The sequence below is a fragment of the Alternaria triticimaculans genome (assembly GCF_023758025.1).
Source record: "Alternaria triticimaculans strain BMP 0046 chromosome Unknown scaffold_6, whole genome shotgun sequence".
Classification (NCBI taxonomy): Eukaryota; Fungi; Ascomycota; class Dothideomycetes; order Pleosporales; family Pleosporaceae; genus Alternaria; species Alternaria triticimaculans.
Window position 1 is genome coordinate 343,395 of NW_026055963.1, and position 25,079 is coordinate 368,473.

At 53.0% G+C, this 25,079-nt stretch overlaps 9 protein-coding genes and 2 non-coding genes across 11 annotated transcripts; 6 read left to right on the forward strand and 5 right to left on the reverse strand.

Annotated features, from left to right (window-relative positions):
• Positions 1 to 68: 68 nt before the first annotated feature.
• J4E78_005024 (uncharacterized protein) lies at positions 69 to 770 on the forward strand (the record flags this gene model as incomplete). The annotated part of the gene is made up of 1 exon (XM_049365648.1): positions 69 to 770. The coding sequence occupies one exon, from the start codon at positions 69 to 71 to the stop codon at positions 768 to 770; it is 702 nt and encodes a 233-aa protein (XP_049222363.1).
• Positions 771 to 1,362: 592 nt separating this feature from the next.
• Positions 1,363 to 1,436, forward strand: J4E78_005025. Its single transcript has one exon. It is a non-coding gene; the product is annotated as a tRNA-Ile (tRNA).
• Positions 1,437 to 1,948: 512 nt separating this feature from the next.
• Positions 1,949 to 2,050, forward strand: J4E78_005026. Its single transcript has one exon. It is a non-coding gene; the product is annotated as a tRNA-Met (tRNA).
• Positions 2,051 to 2,558: 508 nt separating this feature from the next.
• J4E78_005027 (uncharacterized protein) lies at positions 2,559 to 4,146 on the reverse strand (the record flags this gene model as incomplete). Its single annotated transcript, XM_049365649.1, has 3 exons — positions 2,559 to 2,661; positions 2,728 to 2,942; positions 2,995 to 4,146. 3 exons carry the CDS (start codon positions 4,144 to 4,146, stop codon positions 2,559 to 2,561), a joined length of 1,470 nt encoding a protein of 489 aa, XP_049222364.1.
• Positions 4,147 to 4,803: 657 nt separating this feature from the next.
• Positions 4,804 to 6,746, reverse strand: J4E78_005028 (uncharacterized protein; the record flags this gene model as incomplete). The annotated part of the gene is made up of 2 exons (XM_049365650.1): positions 4,804 to 6,057; positions 6,108 to 6,746. 2 exons carry the CDS (start codon positions 6,744 to 6,746, stop codon positions 4,804 to 4,806), a joined length of 1,893 nt encoding a protein of 630 aa, XP_049222365.1.
• Positions 6,747 to 8,261: 1,515 nt separating this feature from the next.
• On the reverse strand, positions 8,262 to 9,408 carry J4E78_005029 (uncharacterized protein; the record flags this gene model as incomplete). Its single annotated transcript, XM_049365651.1, has 3 exons — positions 8,262 to 8,655; positions 8,728 to 8,764; positions 8,817 to 9,408. 3 exons carry the CDS (start codon positions 9,406 to 9,408, stop codon positions 8,262 to 8,264), a joined length of 1,023 nt encoding a protein of 340 aa, XP_049222366.1.
• A 433-nt stretch (positions 9,409 to 9,841) lies between these two features.
• Positions 9,842 to 9,994, forward strand: J4E78_005030 (uncharacterized protein; the record flags this gene model as incomplete). Its single annotated transcript, XM_049365652.1, has 1 exon — positions 9,842 to 9,994. The coding sequence occupies one exon, from the start codon at positions 9,842 to 9,844 to the stop codon at positions 9,992 to 9,994; it is 153 nt and encodes a 50-aa protein (XP_049222367.1).
• A 302-nt stretch (positions 9,995 to 10,296) lies between these two features.
• Positions 10,297 to 13,371, reverse strand: J4E78_005031 (uncharacterized protein; the record flags this gene model as incomplete). Its single annotated transcript, XM_049365653.1, has 2 exons — positions 10,297 to 10,619; positions 10,695 to 13,371. The coding sequence occupies 2 exons, from the start codon at positions 13,369 to 13,371 to the stop codon at positions 10,297 to 10,299; spliced, it is 3,000 nt and encodes a 999-aa protein (XP_049222368.1).
• Positions 13,372 to 14,370: 999 nt separating this feature from the next.
• On the forward strand, positions 14,371 to 14,936 carry RPL26B (60S ribosomal protein L26B; the record flags this gene model as incomplete). Its single annotated transcript, XM_049365654.1, has 4 exons — positions 14,371 to 14,466; positions 14,517 to 14,579; positions 14,632 to 14,725; positions 14,779 to 14,936. The coding sequence occupies 4 exons, from the start codon at positions 14,371 to 14,373 to the stop codon at positions 14,934 to 14,936; spliced, it is 411 nt and encodes a 136-aa protein (XP_049222369.1).
• A 4,566-nt stretch (positions 14,937 to 19,502) lies between these two features.
• On the forward strand, positions 19,503 to 21,980 carry J4E78_005033 (uncharacterized protein; the record flags this gene model as incomplete). Its single annotated transcript, XM_049365655.1, has 1 exon — positions 19,503 to 21,980. The coding sequence occupies one exon, from the start codon at positions 19,503 to 19,505 to the stop codon at positions 21,978 to 21,980; it is 2,478 nt and encodes an 825-aa protein (XP_049222370.1).
• Positions 21,981 to 23,238: 1,258 nt separating this feature from the next.
• J4E78_005034 (uncharacterized protein) lies at positions 23,239 to 24,734 on the reverse strand (the record flags this gene model as incomplete). Its single annotated transcript, XM_049365656.1, has 4 exons — positions 23,239 to 24,032; positions 24,131 to 24,194; positions 24,321 to 24,556; positions 24,728 to 24,734. 4 exons carry the CDS (start codon positions 24,732 to 24,734, stop codon positions 23,239 to 23,241), a joined length of 1,101 nt encoding a protein of 366 aa, XP_049222371.1.
• Positions 24,735 to 25,079: the final 345 nt, after the last annotated feature.

Genomic DNA, 25,079 nt, shown 5'->3' on the forward strand with positions numbered 1-25,079 from the left:
AACCTTATTTCCACGACGTCTTGTCACCACCACGCGCACCACGCGCGATTCGCAACGAAACCGCCACGATGTCCGCTCCCACCACAACACCGACCGCAGACGAGTACGACGCCGACGAGCTTCTTGAAGAAGACCCCGACGTCTCCACCAAACCTTTCGTCGAACAGCGCGCTTTCGGACGTGGTCTGTGGAAGAACCCTATCAAATTCGTCTCCTCCGCCCCCGAAGTACAGCCAGCACCCACATCTACGAATGGCAAGACCATGGCCGAGAAGTACCTTGCGATAATGTTTCCGAATGGCCAGCCGCAGCCACAGCCCGAAGCATACCCTCGGTGCGGCATATGCGGCGAGCCCGTCAAAGAAACCGACCAGCGAATACATTACCTAAGCCCTGCACATCAGGCGGCACTACCGCGAGCGCCCATACCCTCCGCAATCGATCGAACGAGAATGGGACTGAAATACATGGAGAAGCATGGCTACGATGTCGATGCGCGACAAGGCCTGGGTACGAGTGGCCAGGGTATGCTCTTTCCACTGGTCCCCAAGGAGAAGCGGGACAAGCTGGGCTTGGGCATAGACAAGATAGACCACATCCAGAGGAAGTCGTTAGGTGGCGCAAGCCGTGCAGATGTCAGAGAGGGCAGGCTTGATGCCGGCAAAGTCAGGAAGCTTGCCCAGGTCCAAAAGAGGAAGGATGCGAAGTTGCAAAGGATGTTCTACGGCAACGACGAGGTTGAGAAGTACTTGGGACAGCTAGGTGGTTGAAAGAAGACTGACGAGTAACGATTCACGACAAAATATCTCGCCCAATCGTCCAGGTTGGCTGATAGCCAGGACGCATCGCGGCGCATGATCGCCATTCATCGGATACTCTTGCGTACTCCACATCGACGGTTTGGCACAACGACTGCCACGATCTACCAGATACGATTCACGAGCATACTGTTAATATTTCCTATAGATTTTCTTTTACAAGCGCATGGCGCTGGCGTTGGTTTGGTTCGCGTTCAAAGATACCCGTGGCTCGACAATTGAGCCCCTTTCAACAACATTTCTTTCAACTACGTCAAGTATGAATACATCGTATCCACCTCAACATCGACCATTCAACGTGAGTTCTGGGGTCATGTCAGACTTATCAGGCCTGCTCCCAACCTTGCAGGTTCTGTGGTTGCCCCACCATGACAGTCATCCGAAATCTCCGAAGTGGAATTTTCACCCCACCAAACTCCGTCTGCTCAATGCTAACACCATCAGCAAGGCTTGTAAGACTCGAGCGATCTAGAGGAGTGCTGTTGACGTTCTTCCTTGATAAGCCGTCAAGGTCAGCAAACCTCCATCGAAACAACCAAACATCGGTCGCTTAGCTCAGTTGGTTAGAGCGTGGTGCTAATAACGCCAAGGTCGCGAGTTCGACCCTCGTAGTGACCATTCTTTTTGCGTGCGTAGGCTCCTGTCGTCCGGGAAGGCTTGCCCGCGAAGTTGTAGCTTTTTGCTGGAGCGAATCGGCCCAAAATGCATATTTTTGGACTAGAAAACAGCCCACCTTCAAGTCTGTATGCATTCTTCAGTCGATACACAACGGAAAGCAACCTTACGATCTCTGTTTCGTTATCACTATTTTGTTTGGTTTCATTGGTAAGAGGCGCCTGATCTGGGTCCACAACTGCGGCAAACCTCGGGAGTCAGCGCACATCGCGGTAATTACCCACATTTCAAACAGCGATGTGTCACCCGATCAGCACACCGATTCGACACGGCCTATTAAATCTGCAACTAATGTTTCATTTATTTCACGCTCCACACGCACTCCACCGCTCACTATGTCGACATTATTTATGATTTACTGGAAGAAATTGTCATCAATCAAACAGCACCTCTCCGGTGCAGCGGATTCGCAGCAGGTGGCATCCTATGTCACCATCTGAAGTTTGACCGCAAAAGCCTCCCTGGTGTAGTTGGTTATCACGTGGGTCTCATATACTCTATGACTGTTCGACAGAGCAGATATCCCGAGGTCAGCAGTTCGATCCTGCTGGGGGGCATTTCTTTTTGCCAACTGCGGCGTCAGCAAGCTGCATAGTGCTGCTGATGTCGCTGGGGTTGAGCTTCTAGAATCCTTTTATTTTTAGTTTTGACTACGTCAATTCTGTGAGATGGAAATTGCAGATGATGTTGCATTTTTTTTAGCTCTCTAAATGCTCCGCGCACTCTCCTTCTTGACGAATAGGCTAAGGTGTTACTTACACGTAACTTGTAGAGACTTTTAAAATAGTAGTGATTTGCTAGCTGCAACAAAGTACAATTTTAGCGGACTACCGGACTCAGCTTCTTACTTTGCCCACACTATGCGACATGGTAGCAAGGTAGATGGGTTACTTAGTTTCATGAGCGCAGCAGTAGCATACGTCAACAGGGCGGCAAGCACGCCAACAGTTACACGCAGAAGACATAGGTTATGCAAGTCCTTATTCACATTTCCTCATCAACTAAGCGCGCGAACACTAGGCATCTCTCGCGATAATCGTACGTCGCTGACATCCACTCAGATACCTAGAAGACCAGTTCACCATTGACTACCTTCTTGATCGTATCCTCGACAACATCCACCGCGTTATACCTCTCGTATTCCTTCTTGATGGTATCGAGCCTCTGCCTATTTCTCGTCAGCTCCGTGTCCGTCACTCAGTGCCACAACACTGATAGGTAAGAGACAACGTACTTGTATGTGGCGTTGCCCGTAATCTTGTCGAAAGTCTCCGTCAGCAGTCCCGGCGTTACTTGCGGTAAAGCATGGTAGATACCAAAGCCTCTGTAGTTGATCAGAGTGCCTGTATGCAGTTTATCTTGTCCGTTACCCGAGACGATCATAGGTACACCTGCGCGGAGCGACTGTTGGATGGTGCCGTATCCGCCGTTCGTGACTAGGACGTCAACCTGCTTCGGTGTCAGCAAACACATACGCACCTGCAACACTGGGTATACGTACGTCCGGCAGCGCCAAATCCAACGGAATAAACTTCGCTACCCTCGCATTCGCCGGTATGGCGAGATCCAACATCTCCACATCAGACGTAACCAACGTGGCCACAACAAAAACGTCTTCCCTCCCTCCAAACGCTTCCAACGCCGGTTTGATAAGGGCATTAGTATCATATACCACACTACTAGAAGACACAGCCACAACCGTCTTCCCCGCAGCCTTCGCTTCAAGCACATCGCCCCACCACTCAGGCAGACTATGTTCAGCAATACCCACCGCAACAGGCGCGCCCATAAACCTGAGATGCGGACGCCAATCGCTACGTTCCCATTCGAAAGCCGGGATCCCGTATTGCAGATACACATCTGAAGCGCGCATCATCATATCGTACAAACTCGGCGTCGGTGTCGTAGCGCCCATTTCCAGCAGCAGAGCATCGACAGCCGCGTTAACAGGCGTGTCAATCGGATGTTCCCTGCGATGCGCTTGCTGGGCTTCAAAATGCACCTTCTGGCTCTCAGGACTGGTGTCTGGGTATTTCCCCGAGCGGAAGGGGAAGGTGTCGTTGCTGGCTGCTGCATACGGAGCTAGACCTATAGCGATGGAAGCATCAGGCCGGATACCAGGTGCGCCATGTATAACGGGTGCAAGGCCGCCGTATGTACAATCGAAGAGGAATACCATCTTCTCCTCCTCTCCATACTGTTCTCGAAATTCCCGGAACGTACGTTGCAGCGTGCGGTATTGCGCCGGAATCGTCTTGATAAAGATATTTTTAAAAGCAAAAACCTCCTGTTCATCACCCTGCAGACTAATAAACTGGCCTAGGTCTTCTCCAGACATGATTTGCGGGCCTTGGCCTTCGATCCCGATGTACGTTGCGCCGATTGATTCGATGTAGTCCTGGAATTCGGGGCCGGAGATGAAGTGTACGGGGTAGCCGCGGGAGATGAGGCCTTGGGTTATTGTGGTGATTTTTTCCATGTGGCTGAAGGCCGGGGTTGCGGCCATGATGATGGGGGGTTTGGTGGGTAAGGGCTGCTGGCTGAGGATTTGGGTGGCATGGTTGAAGAGGGTGGTGAGGTTGCCTAGTTGGAAGTAGAGGATTGCGAAGAGTAGGGGTGCCAGGCCTGCGAGGTAGAGGGATCTCTGCGCCATGGTGTTTCTATTGGGAGCTCGATCTCAACTTCTTCGAACACAGAGAAGTCGGTATGACGATTGAGGTATTTCTCCGTGCTTTTGTATGTCTCCATCACCCCTCTTCTGTAACTTACGCCCAGGAGATAGCACGCCGCGCTGGCACTTAGGCCTCCCACAACATACTTGGCTTACTCCCGTTTCCCCTTCAGCGGGAACGAATTCAAGCCATAGGGAGGAACTACTGCATCTCTGGGTCAAGCCACGCTCCTTGTGTAAGTGCAAACTTGCCGTCGCGTCCTTCAAAGCCAATGAGTATACACGGAAAGAGATCATCATCGGTGGCCGTATCAGTACTCGTGGTAGTGCTTACATCGCTTGTTGCACGGCGCGTATACTCGTTTGCCTATCTGGGTGTAAGGCTAGGATGAGTCGCGATAGCCGCTGAAAATAGTTCGTGTGTACTCAGCATGGTGCGTAAAGTGTCTGAGTGGCTTACAAGCCTCCAACGCGTCCTCGACTGCGGCATGTCTATGCATAGTGACGTCACCGTCTCTCTGCATTCCAAAGTCACCTCCACAATGAATTATATTGTTAGACCGAATCTGAGCATGGAAGTTTGTATCTGTGTAGTTTTGAACTTATTTGAATTTGAAACGCTATGCAAATCCCACCCATCTACAAACTCGCCCTCTCGCCCCCAAGCTTCTTCCCTGTGACCGTCGAGAACCACGCATCCAACGCTTCACACGTGCCCTTGCCTTCCGCCAGCTTGACAACGATACCAACATAGCCGTCGGGCCGTACAACGACAACACCACCTGTCTCCTCATCAAGACCCATCTTAGCATGTGCCGCAGCCTTTGCATCAGGAACCCTCTGATCCCAGACATCATCGGCGTAAACGTGATCGGCGTAGCGGCTGAAAGGCTGGGGTAGTTGTTCATCAATGTGAATACTTGAGCGAGGTGCTGAGAAAACGAGTGCAAGAGAGAGGAAATCGGTGTGCGGGTTGTGGCGTTCGTGGTACCGGTCTTTCTCCTTGATATCGCGGTGGAGGAACGTGCTGAAGAAGGATGTAGGAGACGACATCTGCGTCGCCAGGTCACTAAGTGCTGTTGCGCTCTTATCCAAGCTACCGCCAAAGATGAACATGCGGTAGGAGCCGTTCATGGGGATTTCTTGTTCGAGATGTACGACGTTGGCGTCTACGACTCGTGTGACGGTTGCGGGGGTCATGATTCTTCCTGTCCGTTGGCTTGTACCGTTTTGGTAGGAGAGGATGAGGGGGTGCTGGGCGGAGTGTTCAGGGCCCCAGTTTATCATGTTGGGTTTGTAGGCTACGCCGTATCCGCTGGTGAACTCGCAGCTGGCTTTGAATGTCTTGATGAACTCGTTGTCTTCCGGGGCTTCTTTTGCGGATGCGCCGGCGACTTCGCCGGCTGATGGTATCCGCGCGGAGAAGAGCTTTGCGTAGCGGGCGTCGAAGTCGAGGAGCGTTTCGGCGATGAGTTTACGTTCGGACTCGTATGTCGAGAGGAGGGATCGGGGTGCCCAGCCGCTCTCCACGTGATGGATCTTCCATGCAATGTTTACTGCGTCCAAGAACGCTGTGTTCATGCCCTGGCCAGCCTTGGGGCTATGTGTGTGGCATGCATCACCACCCATGAAGACGCGCTCGTCTAGTGTGTAGCGTTCCGCGATACCTTGGCCGATAGGGTAGACTGAGTACCATTCTACGCGGTCCCAAGAGATGGTGTACGGTTCGAAGATCTTTTTCGCACGCGCCTGAACATCCTCCGCAGTGGCGGATTTCCGCGGGTCCCAGTCTTTGTCTGTCGATGATGCGACTTGAATGTACAAGCGGACCATGTTGTTTTCGCGTGGGATGATCATAATGGAGCCGTTATCGGAGTGGATTGTGCATTTCATCTATGTCACTGTTAGTACCCACAGGAGCAAAGAACATAGGAGATACATACCTTGATGTCGGGGAAGTTCGTCCGGACAACTCCATCCATGACACCCCAAACATGCGCAATAGGATCCTTATAGATCATCTTAACACCCAGCTGGTCCCGCACAAAACTCCTCGCTCCCTCTCCACTGAACAAATACTTTGCGCGTACAGTCTCCTCGTGGGTGCCATCGACATGCGCCAGGTTGACCTCAACAGGGTAAGTCTGATCCTTGCCATCGTTCTTGAAGCCCTTGATCGTCCAGGGTCTTTGGATCTGACCACCATTCTTCTCAATATCCCCAATAAATGTCCTCTCGATCATACCCTGGTGGAGAAGCGTAGTAAACGGATACCGCGCATCGATGAACTTGGGACAACTAGCCCAAGTCCCCGTCCTGTGAATGCCCTTTTGCGCCGGATCCCAGAAAGCCACCTCATAAACCTTTGCGGGTTCGTATTCCATGATCTTTCGCTTGAGGCCCATGTTGCGTAGAAGATCGAGAGAACGCGGCTGGATTCCGTCTGCGCGTCCAGTGGCGGTCGGCTCCGGTCGATTGTCGATGTGCTTGATCTTGTAGCCCCATCTCGCAAGACATGTTGACAGACAGAGACCAACGGGTCCCGCGCCAACGATAACGATATCGTAGTTTTCCACCGCCATTGCTATTCTTTCAAATAAGATCCAAAGAAGAGGCTCTCAGGTAGTCACAAACGCGTCGGGAACGATCCGGGAATACGGATGATGCCCCACACTCAATGATCAATGTCAAGGAATCTCTTCGCTCTCAGCTACACCGAAATGCTCAATGCAGGCGACAGGGCGTAAAGAAAGAGGCGTAAAGTATGTAAAAAAGGGTATAAAGTATATTAACTCGAACAGTAACCGACGATCCCAGTGACCGGCACCTGCTCTTTAAGAATCAGTTAACGACGCCATCAAACCACGGACCAAGGCTAGCCTCGGCCGCGTCTTCGTCATGGCAAGACAACTCGGGAGTGCGTAGTGCGCGCCGGCACACGACTTCGGATGCGCGTGAGAGGAACCAGGGCCTGGGGACCTGGGTACGTGGGTCGCCGCGTGCGCCGAATGGGCATGCCGTCATGTTGCGGGGAGTCTGACTAGGCGTTGGCGGAACTGATGCGCGGCATTTTGAGCGCCAAGACGTATCTCACACTTTGCCTTTTGGAGGGCTAGTGTGGTTGGATGCAGGTTAGGTGACGCGCAGCCGCGATCTGGGCGAGGCAGGCGAGCGTGGCATGGAGTATCGTGAAGTGGAGTGTTTCGGCCGCTTACATTTACCGCTTCTTCTTCCCTTGATGTTCGGTGTGTGAGTAGGATTCTTTTTTTGCTGTTTGACTTCGTACGAGGGTGCGTGTACTGCCAATGAGAGTGGTGGTAATAGGGCCGAAGCTTGTCGTTGAGATGATGATAAGGCTGCACGTGTAAGTAAGACTACGCTTGCGAGTACCGAGTATGCTTCCCGTGGAGTTTCCATCGAGGATGTTGCCGCAGAATGTCATAGCTCCAGTAGGAGCTTTGCTGCTAGTGAATGAACACGATCTAAATTTCGCCGTGACGGTCTCGAATTCCTCCGTTTTGATTCTGAAATGTACCGTGCAGATGATAAAATTGGCCGTGGTGATAGGTATCATGATTTACGAATTGTTCTGAATGTAAGGAAAGCTCACATCATGTAGATCATCATAATCCTTGCGACACAAGGCATCTTACAACAGCTTGTTTCGATATCAGCATCCATGCTGGACCTCATTGACGTCCATCTCACTTTCAATCAGACGGACCCATTGAGTGCCACGATAATGCGAGTCCGTAGAGCAACTTGCCCCGGTGAATGTACTTCTGTATTCGTACAATCATGTATAATACCAATAATATATACCAGAACCCAGACGCCAGCGCCGTTCACACAAAGCCGACTAAGCTTTGCGTATAATGTTCGGGACATGCCGCATGAACGCTGAAGCCCAGACACGGCCAAACATGCTGATGATGCAAAAAAAGACTGCATCAAGTCAATCTGTCGCCTCCACATACTTCCATCGAAGCCAGGTCCCGGTAATGCCCCGCAAGCTTTTGCAGCATTGTGTGGCAACCGGCGAGGTTTTCCCGCTTCATCTCCCCCTGTGGTGTTCGATCCAAAGTAGATGGATATCCTCAAGATACTGTCATGTTGCCGAGTGCGACTGCCATTCTCTCCTCTTCCTTTCGGGCTCTCGCTGCCTCGGTTTCCTTCCTCATGGTCTCCAAGTTCCACTCATCGCCGCCCTCATCATCACTATCCGCATCGCTGTCTTGTGCCCAGTCACCCTTCTCGAACATAGCCCTACCAGTGGCATCCTTCATCTTCTTGGCCTCCTCCTCAGCCTGCTTCTTGTCGATACGCTCCTTCTTCCATTTGGCGAATGTTTCGGGCGTGACAGGTGTGAGCTTGCCGGTGAGCTTGTGTCGTTCAGATTCAAGGAAGTCTTCGAGGGTGAGGGTGTTGAGTGGTGAGTTGGCCATTAGGGCCTTTTCGGCGGCGCGTTGTTCCCTAGTCTTGATGACGAATCTGAAGAACATGTTAGTTTCGGTTCCCAGATGTGTTCGTTCTGTATGGCGATAATGAATTGAAAATACGTACCCAGGTGGTAGAGAGTGCTTGTACATGCACTTGTCGCCTTAGATACAGGTCAGCGCGCGCCTCACATGCATTTCGTTGTCGAAACTCACCTCCGTTCGGGCATGTCCAGAACCAACCATACTTCTGGTCCTCGATAGCCTGAACAAAGTACTTGCACACTTTGTCTGTTGTGGTCTTTGGGTTACCGTGCTTGCTGAGAACGACCTGTCGCAGCTTTTCCTCGTCCCAATCATCCATATTATCTTTCTTCCGTCGCTCCTCTTCCTCTTCCTTTTCTTGGTCTCTGTTATCGGTGTATAAACTCCTCTTCTCTGTTTTGCGCTCAATGGCCAGGTCATGGCTGAACTTGCACTTCTTGCCCTTTTCGCAGTTTCCCTTCTTGTAGAACTGGCATAGTACGGTCTTGGGGTCGGTGCCAAAAGGTACTTTCTGGACCTGCACTGGTTTGAAGAGCTCGGCGGTCTCTTTGCGGGCTTGTTCTGCCGCCGCCTTGTCTTTCTCGCGCTGGGCTTTCTCAGCGGCCTTGCGCTTTTCGTCGGGTGTGCCACCTGATGCGGTGGTGGCTTTGAGTTGCGCAATCTGCTTCTGGGCGGCTCCTCCCTTCTTATTCTTCATACCAAAGGTCTTGTCTACGGCGACCTTCTTCACCTTGGGCTGCTCGCCCTTGCCTTTGGGTGGCATCTTGGCTTATTGTGTACGGACGTTGAAGTGACAGTGGGGTGGGTGGTTTGGGATGTTCCAAGGATCCGGGCGCCTTGGAGAGTCGAAAATTCGGTGCCTGGCGGGGGATATGGGACCTGGGTCGTGTGTGTCAAAGTGAGAATGACGCTGTGTGGGGTGGAATTTCGAGTGGCGGAGCATCTGGCGCTAGAGCCAGCCCTACCTTCGCCGACATTCCCGAAGCTTCAAGGTGGCCTTCACATGAACCCCAAGAGTCAATCGCTGCGCATCCAATACTGTCGCGACATTCCCGTCTCTCGAATTGTTCTATCGCATCTAGCTTCCGTAAGCTCTTGGCATTATTGTCCCCGCCATTGGATTCACTAACAACTCCGCAGCGCCCTTGACGCATCACACCTGTCACCCATACACTCGACGCGCGGTCGCACCCAAGATGATTACCGACAGCCAACTCTACTCGCTCGCCATCTTCCTCGGAAGCGCTGCCATGCTCCTCATCGTCCTATACCATTTCCTCGAGGTCAATTCCGACGATCACAAAGTTGAGGAGAAGCCCAAGGCCGCAGCAGGCAAGGTCAAGGCATGAGTTGCGCGGTGCATATGTGGAAGAAGGGTCAAAACAAGAAAAGAGGCTGGGCTGAGGATTCAGGATATCACTTGCAGATCGGAGACATCTGTTGAATGGGAGCATGGAGTTCTGGCGTATACAGTATAGCGGTTCGATCGCTGATTGATTTAACATGGTTGAATTGGCTGTGGCTTACGCATGGAGACATGCTTCGGTTTCCTTCTACTGCGCACCCATAAAGACTCCCAATGCGCCTTGTCCTCGCTATGGGTATACGCGTACTTATACAAAATTATCAAATCTGAAGTTATTCGCAGTCCTCAATCCTCGGCATCTACCAGCTCCTCCTCCTCCTCGTCGCCTTCGATGAAACCCCTTCGACGCTTCTCGTTGGCAAGCGTTACGCCTCCACGATCCATGCCGGGTCCACCAATGCGCTTCTTGAGCGACACAAGCCTTTCATGCGCATCGCGGGCTTCTTCTTCCGCTGAACGCTTGGGTGGACGTCCGCGACCGCGACCTTGGCCAACAGGTGCCTGTGGTGACAAGCTCAGTGCTTCTATTCGCTCGGGCTCGACTGTGATACGTGGTGTAACTTGACGTCCCTGCGCATCGCTGAGATATGCCTCAGAATCATGCGAGTCTATGAATGAGAGCGTTAGATCATTTCTCTCCAAGTGTTCAACGACAATCTAAGCCCATCAATTATCTTCCTTACCAGAGAGACCCCCAGTCGGCCCATCACCAAGCTGCCATGACAGAGGACTGATATGGGCTTCGTGTATGTGATTGCGCCAGTTGCTCTCTAGATCGAAGGAATGAGGCTGATGACGCTCGATGCTCATGTTCGTCATAGGGTCGTAGTTGGTGACTTCTTTGCCGCAATCATCCCACAAGCATTCCAGAGTCTCCTTGCGATGCACCTTGTATATATGCTTTTGAAGCGTCTCTAAATTGTGTAGATCCGCCTGACAGTTCTGCCACTTGCACTTATACGATCGGTACTGCGGGATATGGTTTGCAACACTCGGCGACCGGGAACTGATACGGATGGGCTCGTTGCGCAATGAGCTTGGTTGCGGCGGCTGGTGCTTGAGAGGACCTGTGTGACCGTTCAGAGCTGGACGAGACTGCGCAGCCGGAGATCCATGGATTGCCTTCCTCCACCCAATTGGGCGGCCCTTCTTCTTCGGCAGTGGCTTGCCATCAGGCCCATACTCCGTAGCGGAGCGGAATGCTTGATATCCAACACCAGCAGCACCCGAAGTAGGGCGTGGGGCACTTTGGCTCATAGAAACGGGGTTGCTCGGACGTTTGGGTGTCGCTGGACCTGGACCCGCACCGTTGGGGAGGGAGTGTCGAGGAGGGCGACCGCGGCGCTTCTGCTTAAACGGATTGATGGCTTCGGGTAGAGCTTGGACCTTCTGAGCCCCACCTTCACCAATCGCACTGGGCGGAGCGCGGACACGACGCGCTTCATCGTCGTCGGAATCGTCTTCCTCATCGTCTGCATCCTCAGTCAAGGCTTGAACGCCGTCTTTGAAATACCCTGGCGGAGGTCGTCCTGGATCAATCAAGTCCCACCTGATTGTACTAAGATCTGATTCCCAGGTTATCTGTGGTAATGTGGTCCTCAGACCATCTAGATGTTGGTTCAGATTGCGCTCAGACGGATGGCGTCCACAAGCGAGGAGTACATCCCTTGCAATCGTGGCAGGGTTGTATGTGTTTCGACGGAGAGCATTCTTCTTCTCAAGTGGTTCAACATAGACCTGGTACCGGAGTTCGTTAGGCGGCGGATGGACTGGCGGCGGCGCAGATGCTTGTGGCTGATATGAAGGTGTGTTTGCTATAGGGAAGTTCGGGGTGGAAGGCTCTTCATCGACGGCCATGGCATCTTGATGCGAGTATGATGCGTAAGGGTCTGCATTCATTCTCTTGCGCGGCGGACCCATGTCTTCCTCTTCTGAAAGTTGAGACAAATCGACGAGATCGCTCAAATTACGTTTGCGAGCAGCCTCTTCCTTGTTTGCTGGCTTTCTCAGCTCGGGCTTGATTGGCACCATCTCGGCGACGGGTGCAGGCGCAGGTGCAGGTGCGGGCGACGCGCTCCCTGGGAACGACGGGTAAGAGCTTCCGTTCGCTGGTGAGGCAGTTGCTGGTGTGTATTGAGGGGTCGGCGCAACGGGGGTCGCGACTTCCTTTCTCATGACGGCAGGCGGCACTGGCGGTTTTTGAACTGGAACTGGCGCCGCCTGTACTGCCTTGCGAGATGCAGAATTCACATCTGGCACTGCTGTGAGTAGGCTCTTAGCGAACACTGCGCGATCTAGCTTCAGGCCCATTTGCTCTAGTTGTTCGCACAACTCGATGTAGGAAGGGTTGCTGTTGAGTAGCCCTAGTATCTGGCTGGGTTCAACTTTGCGAACGTCATTTTGGGCGTTGAGATATGCTGCTGCTGCGCTCGCCAGATGCGCCTTCTTCTCGGGTGGCCAGTGAGTGTTACCTGTGGGTCGAGTTGGGGTCGGCTGTGCTTGTCTGACAGGGACAGCTTGGGGTACGGCAGGCGTGGCTGGCTTCGCTGCTGGTTTGGGTGTCGCCTTCTTCTTCGAGTTCGTCGCTTGGGGCGTGACGATTTGAGCAGCCTGTGCGGGTTGCGAGGTGGCAGACTGGGGAGCGGGTTTGTTCTGCGCAGTCGGAGACTTGGGCGCTTTCGCTCTGCGTTCTTCTTCCCAGATTCGAGCTAGGAGTGCCGGGTCCTTGCTGTTTAGCTCTCTCATCTTAGCCATCATTGCTCGGATCTCGCTCTCTAGTGCTTCAGCAGGGCCGTCGGCACTAGATGCTGCAGAAGCTGCTTCCGTCGCATTCGCTTGCTGTTTTTGCGCCTTCTTCGCTCTTGGCTTGGGTTGTGACGCGCGCAATCTGGCCTCCTCCTCCTCTTGTTGTTTGCGTTCCTCTTCCTTCTTTTGCTCCTCTAATTTGCGCGTCTCCTCGGCGATCCTCTCTTCTTCTGCGCGCGCTGCATCTAGAATCGCCTGCTGCGCAGCCTGCTTTCGCTGATATTCTGGCCATGGATCGTAAACTGCCATGGGGTCTACAGTGGTGGTGCCCTGCGCACTGTATGTGTCCGCCATACTGGTGGCCGGTGCCGGTGGTGGCGGCACGATCGCAGAAGGCATTTGCGCGTTGCCGTAGCTGTAGGCCGTTGACGATGTGGCGTTCTGAGAGTTACGCGAGGCTTCAGCAGCAACGCTAGGGAGCTGTCGAGCATTGTAATCGCCATACTGCTGATTCGCCGTAGTGGTCATACTTGCGCTGCGTGAGTTGCTAACAGGCGCATTGTTGTACTGAGGCTGGGCTGGACTGGCAGAGCGCTGTTGCTGCTGGGTGTACATCGCTTGGGTTCTCTGAGTCTGGGGAGGGTACCCTGCCGTCACGGCCGGTGATGGCAAGCCTCGACTCGCTGGCTGCGCGCGGTTGTTGTTGACGCTGCGTGGACGCGCTTGCGCTTGTCCGTAGCCTGCATGGGGTTGTTGCGCCTGTACTTGGGGCGAATGCGAATTGCCCGCGGCGTAACGACCGGAGTGCGAAGAGGCGGCCGTATTAGTTGCGGTGAAGCCCGCTTGGGTATTCGTCGGCGCGGGATTATTCGTATACGATGTTGAGCTGCTCATATTCCGCAAAACCTCGGCGGCGCCTCTGGTTGTCTCTCGTGTCCCGCCATAGTTGTTGCTACTCCATGAGTTATCTTGCACCGTTCCATATCCACTACTTTGGTTCGCGTACGATTGCGGTTGGTAGGAGACGTAGTCCTGTGCTTGGGTCGTCGGCGGCTGCTGATACTGGCGGGACGGTTGCGCGACGCTGTTCGCAGCGGGTGCAGTCTGGTATGCCGAATACTGTTGCGCCGAACTTTGTTGATACGGGTAATTATAAGGGTTGTAGTTGTTTGACGACATAGCAGCGTATTCCTAAAGGTCTGCAAGCCCTTGCGAAGCCACTATATAGGGAAGATTCGGTCGCTGCATGTGGACCGTGGTTCGCGTGAAGGGGCTCGGGTAGGCGTGAGCGGGGGTTCGGGTGGGTGTAGATGCAATATTAATACCGCACTCGGGAATCGTCCGTATCGGGGCTACACCTTGGCGCAAGGTATGCGCTGGTCGAGAGGGCAGACTGACTGCGACGCGTGTTGAAAGTGCGCGACGGCTCGGCGATGCGCTCTATGATGCAGACGCGACTTGCAGCGCCGGACTGTTCGGCGCGGAGAAACCTATCCTCCGATCACGCTAGCGAAGCGAACCCGCCCTAGCAGAGGCACATCTCACAACACCAATTTTGTGATCGCGACACGAACTTTGTCTACTAACCCGACAACCGCCAATCCCACAGCAAAAATGACCAAGGTTAACGCAATGGTCGCGAGCTCTCGACGCAAGTCCCGAAAGGCGCACTTCAGTGCGCCGAGTAGTGTGCGTCGGGTCATCATGAGCGTATGAAGAGACTTGGAACATTGCATGGGACATGTTCTAACAACCTTCAGGCGCCTTTGAGTAAGGAGCTCCGCGAGAAGCACGGAGTGCGCAGCATTCCCGTCCGCAAGGATGTAAGTATCCAGATCTTCTCCCCCAGTTTCGTCGTATGCTGACTTTTCCTAGGACGAGGTCATGGTCGTCCGCGGCTCCAACAAGGGACGTGAGGGCAAGATCTCCTCCGTCTACCGCCTCAAGTACTGCCTCCACGTCAACGGCAGTGCGTAGCCCTCTATTCCCACTCGCCAGCAGATATACTAATTCACAACACAGTTGTTCGCGAGAAGAGCAACGGCCAGTCCGTCCCCATCCCCATCGCTGCCTCCAAGGTTGTCGTCACCAAGCTCAAGCTCGACAAGGACCGTGAGCAAATCCTGGAGCGCAAGTCCGCCGGTCGCGAGGAGAAGAAGAAGCAGAGGGAGCAGCAATAAGCGTATCGTCCCTTTCTATTGACGACACACTACGGCTATGAGGGACATCGACACGAGCATCCCCGTCCCTAGAGGATGAAATGCATATCATGGGTTCACGGTTTGGGCATGCGACACGCGCATGGAAAAGCAGGGCGTTATACCGGCTTCTAGCTCGAACAATGGACTTGCCATCATGCGGCCCCGTCGAAGTTTTCTGTTCGAAATGATACCACGATGGAATGGAGTTTGGCAACGAATGAGATTTGTTACTCCAGCCGTCGCAGTGACACTCTACGTGAAGTTTGACACGAACGCTAGTATATCTACTCCCCAACCGAACCTGATGGTTGACGTGAGTTATACGACTAGCGGAGAAGAACGCCAGACGACAGCAGTCGTTGCTCGCATGCAGACCACCTTTGATATTTCCCCATGACGGAGATGGTTTGACGCTGAGACACATTCCTTCAACTATACACATAGTTTGTGTGTGCAGTATGACTACAGTGTCAACTGCTAAACTTTGAACGAAACCACAGCCATGTTTGACCAGTACAGCGTACCGCTCAGTTGCACGCATTCAGACCTGTCATGATCTCTTGTGTAGCCACGACTACTGGCTTAGCATCTTAGAGATCCTGATTCCAGGTTCTCGGATTTCATTAATTCTCCCATCACATTTACCAATTCGTTCTTAGTGACCCGGTAGAAGTTACTGCCACGCTTCAAAAGCCGTTATATAGCAATACAATTCATCTGCCTCGACTCCGCAGTAATCCACACCTCTATCGCATGTTCTTTGCAGAGCTCAACATATCTTATCTCCACCGTGGCATCTCTATTGGTTCCCTCTCACATCGAACTACAAGCTTAGCGTTCCGAAAAAACCCATGGTGGCGTTCGTCACATTTTGCTCGCACATGTAAACTGCTGTTTCGGCTACTGCACATCGCCACAACTGTGGTGTACCTACTGCACATGGAAACAAAAGCTGCCCAACGCCAACGATAACTAATCGATAAGATACTACGGGACTCTATGTTTGGGTTTGTGTACTACTGTAAGAGGTGCTGGCAAATCGGATGTCGTCTGGCGAGTGCCAGATCTCGTGCTAATGGAGGCTGAGGGCTAGATGCAGATAGTGGATCTGTCGCTCGGGTAGGCGGCGGGTGAGTTATAGAAGGTAGAGTTCGTTTTAGGCGATAGATGGGTTTGTTATCCTTGGTCAGTGAGTCGTGTTCTCGTGGTGTGGTTGGTTGGTGAATTTTCTTGTGAGCTGCGCGTGTGGGCAATTGAGCAAAATGACAAGCCTTAGACAAAATGTCAAGACAGGCATATCGATTGGCATATGTGCGATGTTTGCTTGTGGCATCCCATGGTTGGATACGAAGACTGCATACACGATACGACTGACCTCGGGATTTTCGTATCGATAGTGATGTTGCCTGAGCTGGAGATCTTGATGCTTGATCTCGTGTTCTATATCCGGACACGAACACTATTGAAAGTATTTTGTTATTGTATGCAACGCACAACGAACATGTTCTACCTCGCTATTCAAGACCCTCCCGAGGTCTGCTTTTTGCGTCATCCTTGCTATCAGCAAAGATAGATGTAGATCAAGCGTCATGTGACATCAGCCTCCGCTGCGGTACGGTACGCGAATCTCACGCCTCACGAATCTGACATAACGTCGATCTTATATCTCACTCATATGAATAGCAAAGATGTTTTAGGCGCAAGTACATGTACAGTGTAAGCGCGGCGTCTCCAAATAGCACGGCGTCAGATGCGTGTAAGTGCCGTGGGCGTAAAGTGGTAATACGGCACTTTGATCGCGTGCATGATTGATCGGTTCCGCATAGAGAGCGGTTGTGATTACCGATATATGACGAGACCACTTTGCCATCGAGATATGGTGAATGCCTGGCATACATGCGACAGTGTGTAATGACACCCGTTGGGAGAAAACGAGATGTGGCGGCGATGCCGGTTTCCCGCGACAGTTCATCTGGAAAAAGCAACCGTCACTTAGCAATGAAACGCATCCGAGTATAGATCGAACGCTGCGGTCCGCTCCTTTGCTTCTTTCCTCCTCGGGTAACAACGTCTCGATGCTTTTTTGTATGGCCCGACATGATGGTTGTGACAGCTGCAAGTGCCGCTCACATGCCGCTGGATCCAATCTCCAATGCATGGGCATCTGCGCACGCATGACACTGGATAGAGGGCTTCAATGCTCAGCCACGTGCTTCCCCAGACCCAAGGGCGCATGAAGAAACATGCTGGCTTAGTTGCGTGGCAAAGACTTAATTAGCAGGCATACCACTGCGAAACAGAGAGTCGCGAGTTGCCAGCGGAGGCATTGTTTCGCATAGCGAACATGTGGGTAAGGACCAGCCGTCTTCTTCAAACGCTCCGAGCCGTAAAGTCTCTCCAAGCCCAAAACCTTGGGATGGGCTCACCACCAAAAAGTCTGGACAACTTGTCTCGGGGCTTAGCAACGTGGCAAAGCAAGACTGAGGATCCGAGAAGATCCGTCTCGAATTGCGTGACAGTTGGGGACCGGGATCGCCTGGTGTGTCGGTAGCTGCCAGAGAGTTGTTTTGCCGATAGTTCATGAGTCTGCTGAAGGAACGTCGTTTCCAGCTCGCATGACATTGATGACGGCCAACTGCATCCTATGCGTGCCTAGTACGTAGCCGGATATTGCTGTCCCAATCTAGTGCAGTTGGCGGGGTAGGCATCCGAATGGTTAATGAGGATGTGCACTGTGCCACCAATGCGGTCACGGTTAAGGTTGGCTGCATGCAGGGCGCTTTTAGCAACGTCGAAAAGGCTCCGTGGTCGCTAGTGATCTCATAGACAACTATAGATCGTGATGTCGAGGCCATCGTGTTGCGCTTACGTCGTGAGGCGCGTGGTTAGCAGCTGGTGTGCTGTGGGCTGAGTCAGGGTACGCACGCCTTGAGAAGGGCCGTGTTTCTGTTTCAGGTGCCCGCTAGAGCGTCTCTCGTGTCCCTCCCGTCACGAAGCCGCCCACTTGAGCGCGCGCCTCCCATTCTTTTTATTGCCATCATGCCATCACAGTCAGTAATCTCGAATCGTCGTCACTTGGATGTGATGCAATGTGACGACGATGGGCGATACCAGCAAACGGCGTGTTGTCGTGCCTAAACCCCACAACAGGCTAGGAGAGTGCACAAAGTGCACAGTCTGCCCAGCGCCGCCAAACTGTTCGCCATAGCTTCCGGGGACGTCGCCCGGACGCGCACTATCGATAGGTACTACTTTACGTGCATGCATATACGGCTGCACACGTTTTTAGGCATACGAGAGTGCGAGCACTGAGGTCGAGTCCTCGGAACCTTCTTTTAAGTCTTTCTACTCCGGAGCATATCATCCGATCGTGGAATGGCGTGCGACAGGCGAGCAGAAAGAGGCCAGGAGAGGAGCGGTCTGTCTTGATTCGTGAAGTGGTCGAAGGAGCGGAAATGATCAGAACCCTTGCTGTGTCGAGCCTGGGAGTTTCATGCGCAAAGAGCGTGGGATGCACAACGAGCGACAAGATCGGCACCGCAGCAGCGAAAGTCGGGGCGAAGTGATGCCATCATGTATTCGATTGCAATAATGCAGCGTTCGATGGCGCCGGGTACTGTTCGCCGTTGACCCCGCAGCTCTCAACATCCTCACGGTGCAGATTCTGCTGGTGCTGCGGTTGCACAGAAACCCAGGGACATGTTCCGACACTGGGGCTGTTTCCTCGCTGCAAGCATGTCTCTTGGCTAAAATAAACGCTAAATACTCTTGGTTAAGGCCAGGGGCACTGGCGAATAACGACGACAGCGGCGGGACGTCATTGGTTTGTCTCACCATCTGCCCCTGACACTCTTCGTGTGCATGGTCACACCCTCGCTCGTGCCGTCGCCGCTTAGGCCATTTGGGAGATGCCCAAGCCCACCCGATGGCTGCCCTTGCACGACCGTGAGCGCGAACGGACCCTCTCAGCGGCCGGTTGGACGTCTCCCTCTCGCTCAGGCTCACCTGTCTCTCCCCAGCTTCAGCCTCCGTGTGCCTGAACAGCCTCACCTAGACGGCTTTCCATCTCGACTCCCGCACACCGCTGAGCTGTGCTGCCTCTCATTTCGCCCTACCCTTCGTATACCTCTTCGCCTCTTTGAGAGAGGGTTGCCCCGTCGCTCCCTTTGCACTAGTCGGATCAATCCATCGTCGTCCTTCGCCAGATCGAACATACTGTCGCGCTCGGTCTCGACATCTGTCTTGGATTCGAGTACGTTCGACACGACCATTACTTGCTGGACCATACTGACGCTTTGTCGCACTATAGACGATTACGATTGTCTTTACGAGCCAATTGTATCCTCCAGTCGTCGCATTCGCCTTCCCAACGCGCGGTCGACCAACCTCCATTTTCGGACAACTAATAACCCTTGGACCGTACACCTAGTCATGCGAAGTCGAGTGGAATTATAATCAGTCTATTGCTTTACGTCTCAAGTCGAGGATAAACTCACATCACGTTCGCTATTCTTACCGGATCTAACACACGATCCACATCACACCATGGCTCTCCCAAAGCCCGTATATCCGCTGAGTGAGCACTGCTCAATCATCTACGAGAACACGCTTTACGTATATTCGCCATCTGGATTCCAATCGCTAAAGCTTGAAGAGGGGGCAGAATGGAAGGCGTTGCCTATGGACATATCGCTTACCGGAGCGCAATGCGTGAAGGCAGTGCCCAAGGGGGATGCCGCAGCTGCTAAGCTGTTCATTGTTGGAGGACGCGTCAACGAGACCGCTTCGACGTGGAACTATCCCGGACTGATGCACTACACATTCTCCAAGAAGAAGTGGGACTGGCAACGGTCTGAGAGCTGGAACACACAAAATCGCGTCAACCATGACGCTGTCTACCTACAAGACTCACAGAAGATTCTTGTCTACGCAGGGTCGCAGACAGAGGGGGACAACGGCCCATCGTCGGAATCCTTCCTAATGTCCACTGTCGAGCCCTACTCGGTATCGAGTATGCCGCCGTCCGGCGCGCCACTCTCCGTGAAGCCCATGCTGATGAACTCGGACGCCAACTCTGCAATATTAGTCGGTGGTGGCGCTACCAACACTGCGGTATGGAAGTTCAGCGAAGCATCAGGATGGAAAGATCTCGGCGTCAGCCTTGAACAACCGATCGTTAACGCCGATGCTGTCAAATGTTCAATAGTCTCCAACAAAGACGGAAGGATCGCTCTGGAGAAGTTCGACATGAGTGTAACACCAAATGCCGTGGAACGAATCCTCCTCGTGAACAAGGACGGATCGCCCGCAGCCCCGGGAACTCTTGCCGGTGGGGACAAGGTGAAGCGAGTAGTCATCGATGACTGGTCAAAGTACAACGACACACTCGCACCGACAGTTACACGGAACGGTTACTCGTTAGCACAAGGCGAGGATGGCACCACCGTTGCAAGTGGTGGCAACCCCGATGAGCCCATTGCTGTCTTCGACGCAAAGGAGAACGCATGGATGAACGCGACAGCGTTGTTCTCTGGACAAGAGATCCTAGTGAACTCGATATCATCTTCAAGCGCATCATCGACACCGACCGCGACCGCATCCGTATCAGCTACGCCCAGCGCCAGCACCACAGAAGCAGTCGGCCCACCACCGGCTCCCCCTAGCAATAAGGGAAAGATGTTGACTGTACTTGGCGCCACACTCGGTACGATTTTCGGCATCGCTGCTATCCTGATTCTCATTCTGTTTTGTCTCAAGTACAGGAAGAACAAGAGCAAGCAGAACCCAGGTTACGTCGAGAAGAACGACCGCATGAGCTTTGCCGACCGCGGCGCTGCTTTCATGAAGGAGGCAGGTGGAGCTGTCGTCACTTACCAGCCAAAACACAACAACGACTCTGTCACATCGCTTGCCATCATCCAAGGACGTGGTAGCAACAACGGCCACAAGAAGAATGTTGCGAGCGACGCTAGCACAGCAGGACTTGTGAAGAAGAGCAGTCCGCTTGGCTACTCCGAAGGCTACAACGAGCCCTACGAGCTTGCTAAGTTTGACCTCAAGCCAGAGCCTGTCGAGCCCATGGTTCGTCAGAACTCCAGTCGGAATAAGCCTGCACCAAGAGCACGTAGCTCAGGCTGGAGTCGGTACTTCGCCAACAACGAAGCTACAAACCTCGCAAGTGCACCACCTGCTGATCGTTCTACTTTCGCGTCAGACCGAACAAGTACCGCCAGCCAGTCACAATACACCAACTCGCGCATGTACAGCTCGCGTCCATCACAACACATCGCTCCATTAGAGATCCCCAAGTTCAACGACGGGCAGCGTCTAAGCCGAGTTGCCAGTGGAAGTCCAACGCTTGGAACCCCCAACAGTGTCATTCCACATGGTGTTCAGCCCATGCAAGCAGAGCTTGCTCGCGCCAATTCAAATGCCAGCACAGTATCTGCTCTCAGTCACGACGGTGATCACTATCTACGCCACCCCGTAGAAAGCTGGACTCCAGTGGGCGATGACCGACGGACGAGCAGTCAGTACACCGGTAGCATGGTCATCGACTCCAACAAGTACGATGGCGCTAGCTCGTATTACCCTGACGGCACCGATTCGTTCTACCCCAAGAGCAACTTCTCCTCCTTCTACCCCGGCCAAGGCGACAACCCATCCACCGTTCCCGACATGCGAGACAGCACGTTCACCATGTTCCCATCAGGCAACGCACCACCCGCACCCACAGAGGAGATGCCCAAGAGCAAGTTCAGCTCGATGTACCCCGTGCCACCACGTCTCGGACTCCCACAAGATCGCGAGAGCACAGCAACCGTGTTCCCAGGTGGCCCCGGTGGTGCACAAGGAGGGAAGGCTGAGGCGGCGCTACCAAGCCCCAAGTTCAACTCCTTCTACCCACCACCCAAAGTCGGACACGAGAGCTCAGCAACCCTCTTCCCCGGCCCGGGTCCCAACCAAGGCAACGGAAAGGAGCAATCAGACATGTCATGGCTGAACCTCGGCCAAAGCAGATAAAAGCCCTCGAGTTTGAACTTAGCCTTGTCACGCCTATAATGAGCCCATGCTCCCACCCGTCTCTACCTCGACCATACACATCACCTCCATCCTCTCTCTCTCGAAAAGCAGCATCACTTAGCGAACGCATCATCACCACCCTGTACAGCAGATCTTTCTTTCTCGAGCATAGCATTCATCAGCGCCGGGCGTCTCTTACCAAATCCCCCTTGTTCACCAGACGCTAGCCGCGAAAAGCCGATGTCAGCTTTTGGCATTCAGTCGCTACAGATACCCGACGCCAACCTCCTCACAGCGCGTCAACCCACTACTTCCTACAAACGCCTACCTCCTCCACTCTCTCCTCTCGAAACAGAAGAGTCTCAGTTGTAAATAGAACGCCACCTCTTAACCCCACACCCCAACCCACCACTTTCTTTTCTCATACACTCTTTTCTTTTCCCACCAACCTCGTTTCCCGATATCTCTTTTTTCCCACTTTTCAACTTGGTCTGTGTCCAAATGTATCTTTGGAAATGCCACAGTATCTTGTTGATGATCGTCGTTATTGTTGTTGTCTCAGATCTACGGGTCTGGATATGTTTTTGCTTTTTTTTTGGAATGGCGTCGTCGTGCAAGATGGTTGGAAAGATCTCCTCGCTGTCTTGTTGTCCTCTTGTTGTATGTAGCTCGCTTGTCGAGTGGGGGTGGAGGGAGGAAGTGAGGGAAGAAGGATGTTGGACTGGCTTGACCTAGATGTGCTGGGTTGCTGGTGCGAGGGAAACGTCTATTGTTGACGTGGTGGCTGAAATGGTGGATTGGATCGGACGTTAATACTTTAATGAAAGAAGCGAGTGTCGTACCAAATTATTTTGTCTGCCTGTGATGTTTGCATTTGTGAAAGGAATGTGTTGATGCTTAAACTCTATTCTAAGTGAGGTGTCTGGTTCCAGTGGCCAAGTGTACAGCCAGCTTGCATGGTAAGTCCATCCAACATCATTCGCCCTGGACCTTCACATGCACATTTACACGAGACGCAAACTGGCTGCCATGTCCTAATCATTACATCTTGACCAAGCATCAAAAACAGGTATCCGTAGAGAAGAGCGTGTGAGATCGCATCGTTCAGGTATCGCCCGGGAGCCGAGAGATATCTGAACGATGCGATCTCACACGCTCTTCTCTACGAATACCCTTCTAGGTCCAAAGTCTAAAAGTCTATCGCTCCACCAACCACCAACCTTCCCAGTTCATATAACGCCTCCAAAACACACCACCTCTAATTAACAACCCTCTTCATCTGCGCCGCCTGCCTCGGCTCAATAAACAGCGCCTCCGCCTCCGTCAACACAACACCCTCCTTCTCCTCACTCCCCAGCGTCATCAACCGTCCCTTAACCCACGCCTTCCTGCCCTCAACCTTTGTCGTCTCAGCCCGTAGAACCACAATCTGCCCTGCCATACACGGCGCCTTGTAATCGATCTTCAAACTCGCCGTCACACCTACTTTATTCGGCAGCGCGGGGAAACAGCATCGTGCTAGTCCTTCGTCGAGGAGTGTGGCAAGCAGACCGCCGTGGACGATACCGGGGTGGCCACACAGCGCTTCACCCAGATATTGCAGTGACACGAATTCAGAGCCGTCGGCTGTGCTGAATTGGATTGGGGGGACGGCGATTTTGTCTGGGCCGAGGAGTGTGCCTCCCGTCAGGTTCTGTGCCCGAAGTCCCTCTGGTATCTTGAGATGCGGCCGTGAAGCAATGTATTTGGGGTCCTCCAGCAACGATTTTGTGAGAGGGTGGTCGAATATGCTTCGTTCTATCTCGGCAATGGCTTCTGTGCTGGGTGTGAAGAGCTCGAGGGTTTCGGCATCGGTGGGCGGGTTCGCGAGGTCTTGGAGGGAGGCCATGGCGGGGAAACCGGCGATTACGAAACCGCTGGTGAGTGTGAGGAGGGTGAGAGCGAGGGCGATGGGGATACGGATGTAGATTGGTCGTTTGGGTTTTTGGGAGGAGGAATTGGGTGGTGGTGGAGGCGGTGATGTGTGTTGTGCGGTTTGCGATTGTTCTGCTGCTATGGAAGTGTTAGTTTACTAAATTCTTCTTTCTCGAGTCTTCCATAGCGATAGGACATTGGAAGTCAAATCCAGACGGGAATTGAAATAAACTTACAAACACTACTCGTCCACCTAACAATCCGTATCCTATCTTCCAGCCCACCCCCAGCCGGCCCTCTCTGTCCTTTTATACAACCCGGGCGGACTTCGCGCAGCGGGGCCAATACTCTGTATGCCCCGAAACCTAACACTCTGCTGCGACCCACATGCCCAGATAAGGCAGACCTTGCGGATATCATACTTACGTAGTCAGCGCCTAGAATCTCGCGGCAGAGACTTTTTTTCTGGCCTAGACTAGAGGGTAAGTCGGCGGTGAGCACGTTGGTAGCGGGTAGTACAGTCGGAGGTTCCGCGCATGCGCGCGCGTTCGGTCCCTGAGCTCGGACGCTGGCGGAATAGGAAGTGCCGAGGTTCAGAGGGTGGGATGTTGTTGGCTGCAAGGGCGAGGGAAATTTGGGACAATGGTCGCCAAGATGGTGTACTATTCATGGGTTTTGTCATGGAGTGTATTTGCATCGCTTGGTACGTACTTCGGCCGATGATAATGAATTAGCTTCTGGCGTAGGTGCCCCTTTAAGTTGAACGGGTTGTCGTCGATGCCCGCCTATGTATGCTGTCGACTCAAAGAAACCTCTCAGTCTACATCAAGGACTGTACATCACGATGAAAATAGCTCGAGACGATGTATCATGTGTGAATTGAGATTCGATTATCCCAGTTCTGTCCTTGGAAACTTGTTCCACTTGCTTTACACGTGGTATTTCCACTCCACCAATCCATCAAGTCATCATACTATACATACAGAGTAGAGAAGTGCGTCATGTAGAACGCCATACTCATCTACGGCGTCCGTCTATCCACTTCCATGACCCAGGTGACGAAACATAACAACTCCATATAGAGGCCAGTCAAGGACTACAAAAACAGAGCAACAACTGTCTTTTTGGACGCCAAAGATGCAGCAAGAACATGACCACCAACATTAAGGTGTGGCGAGAAGGTAG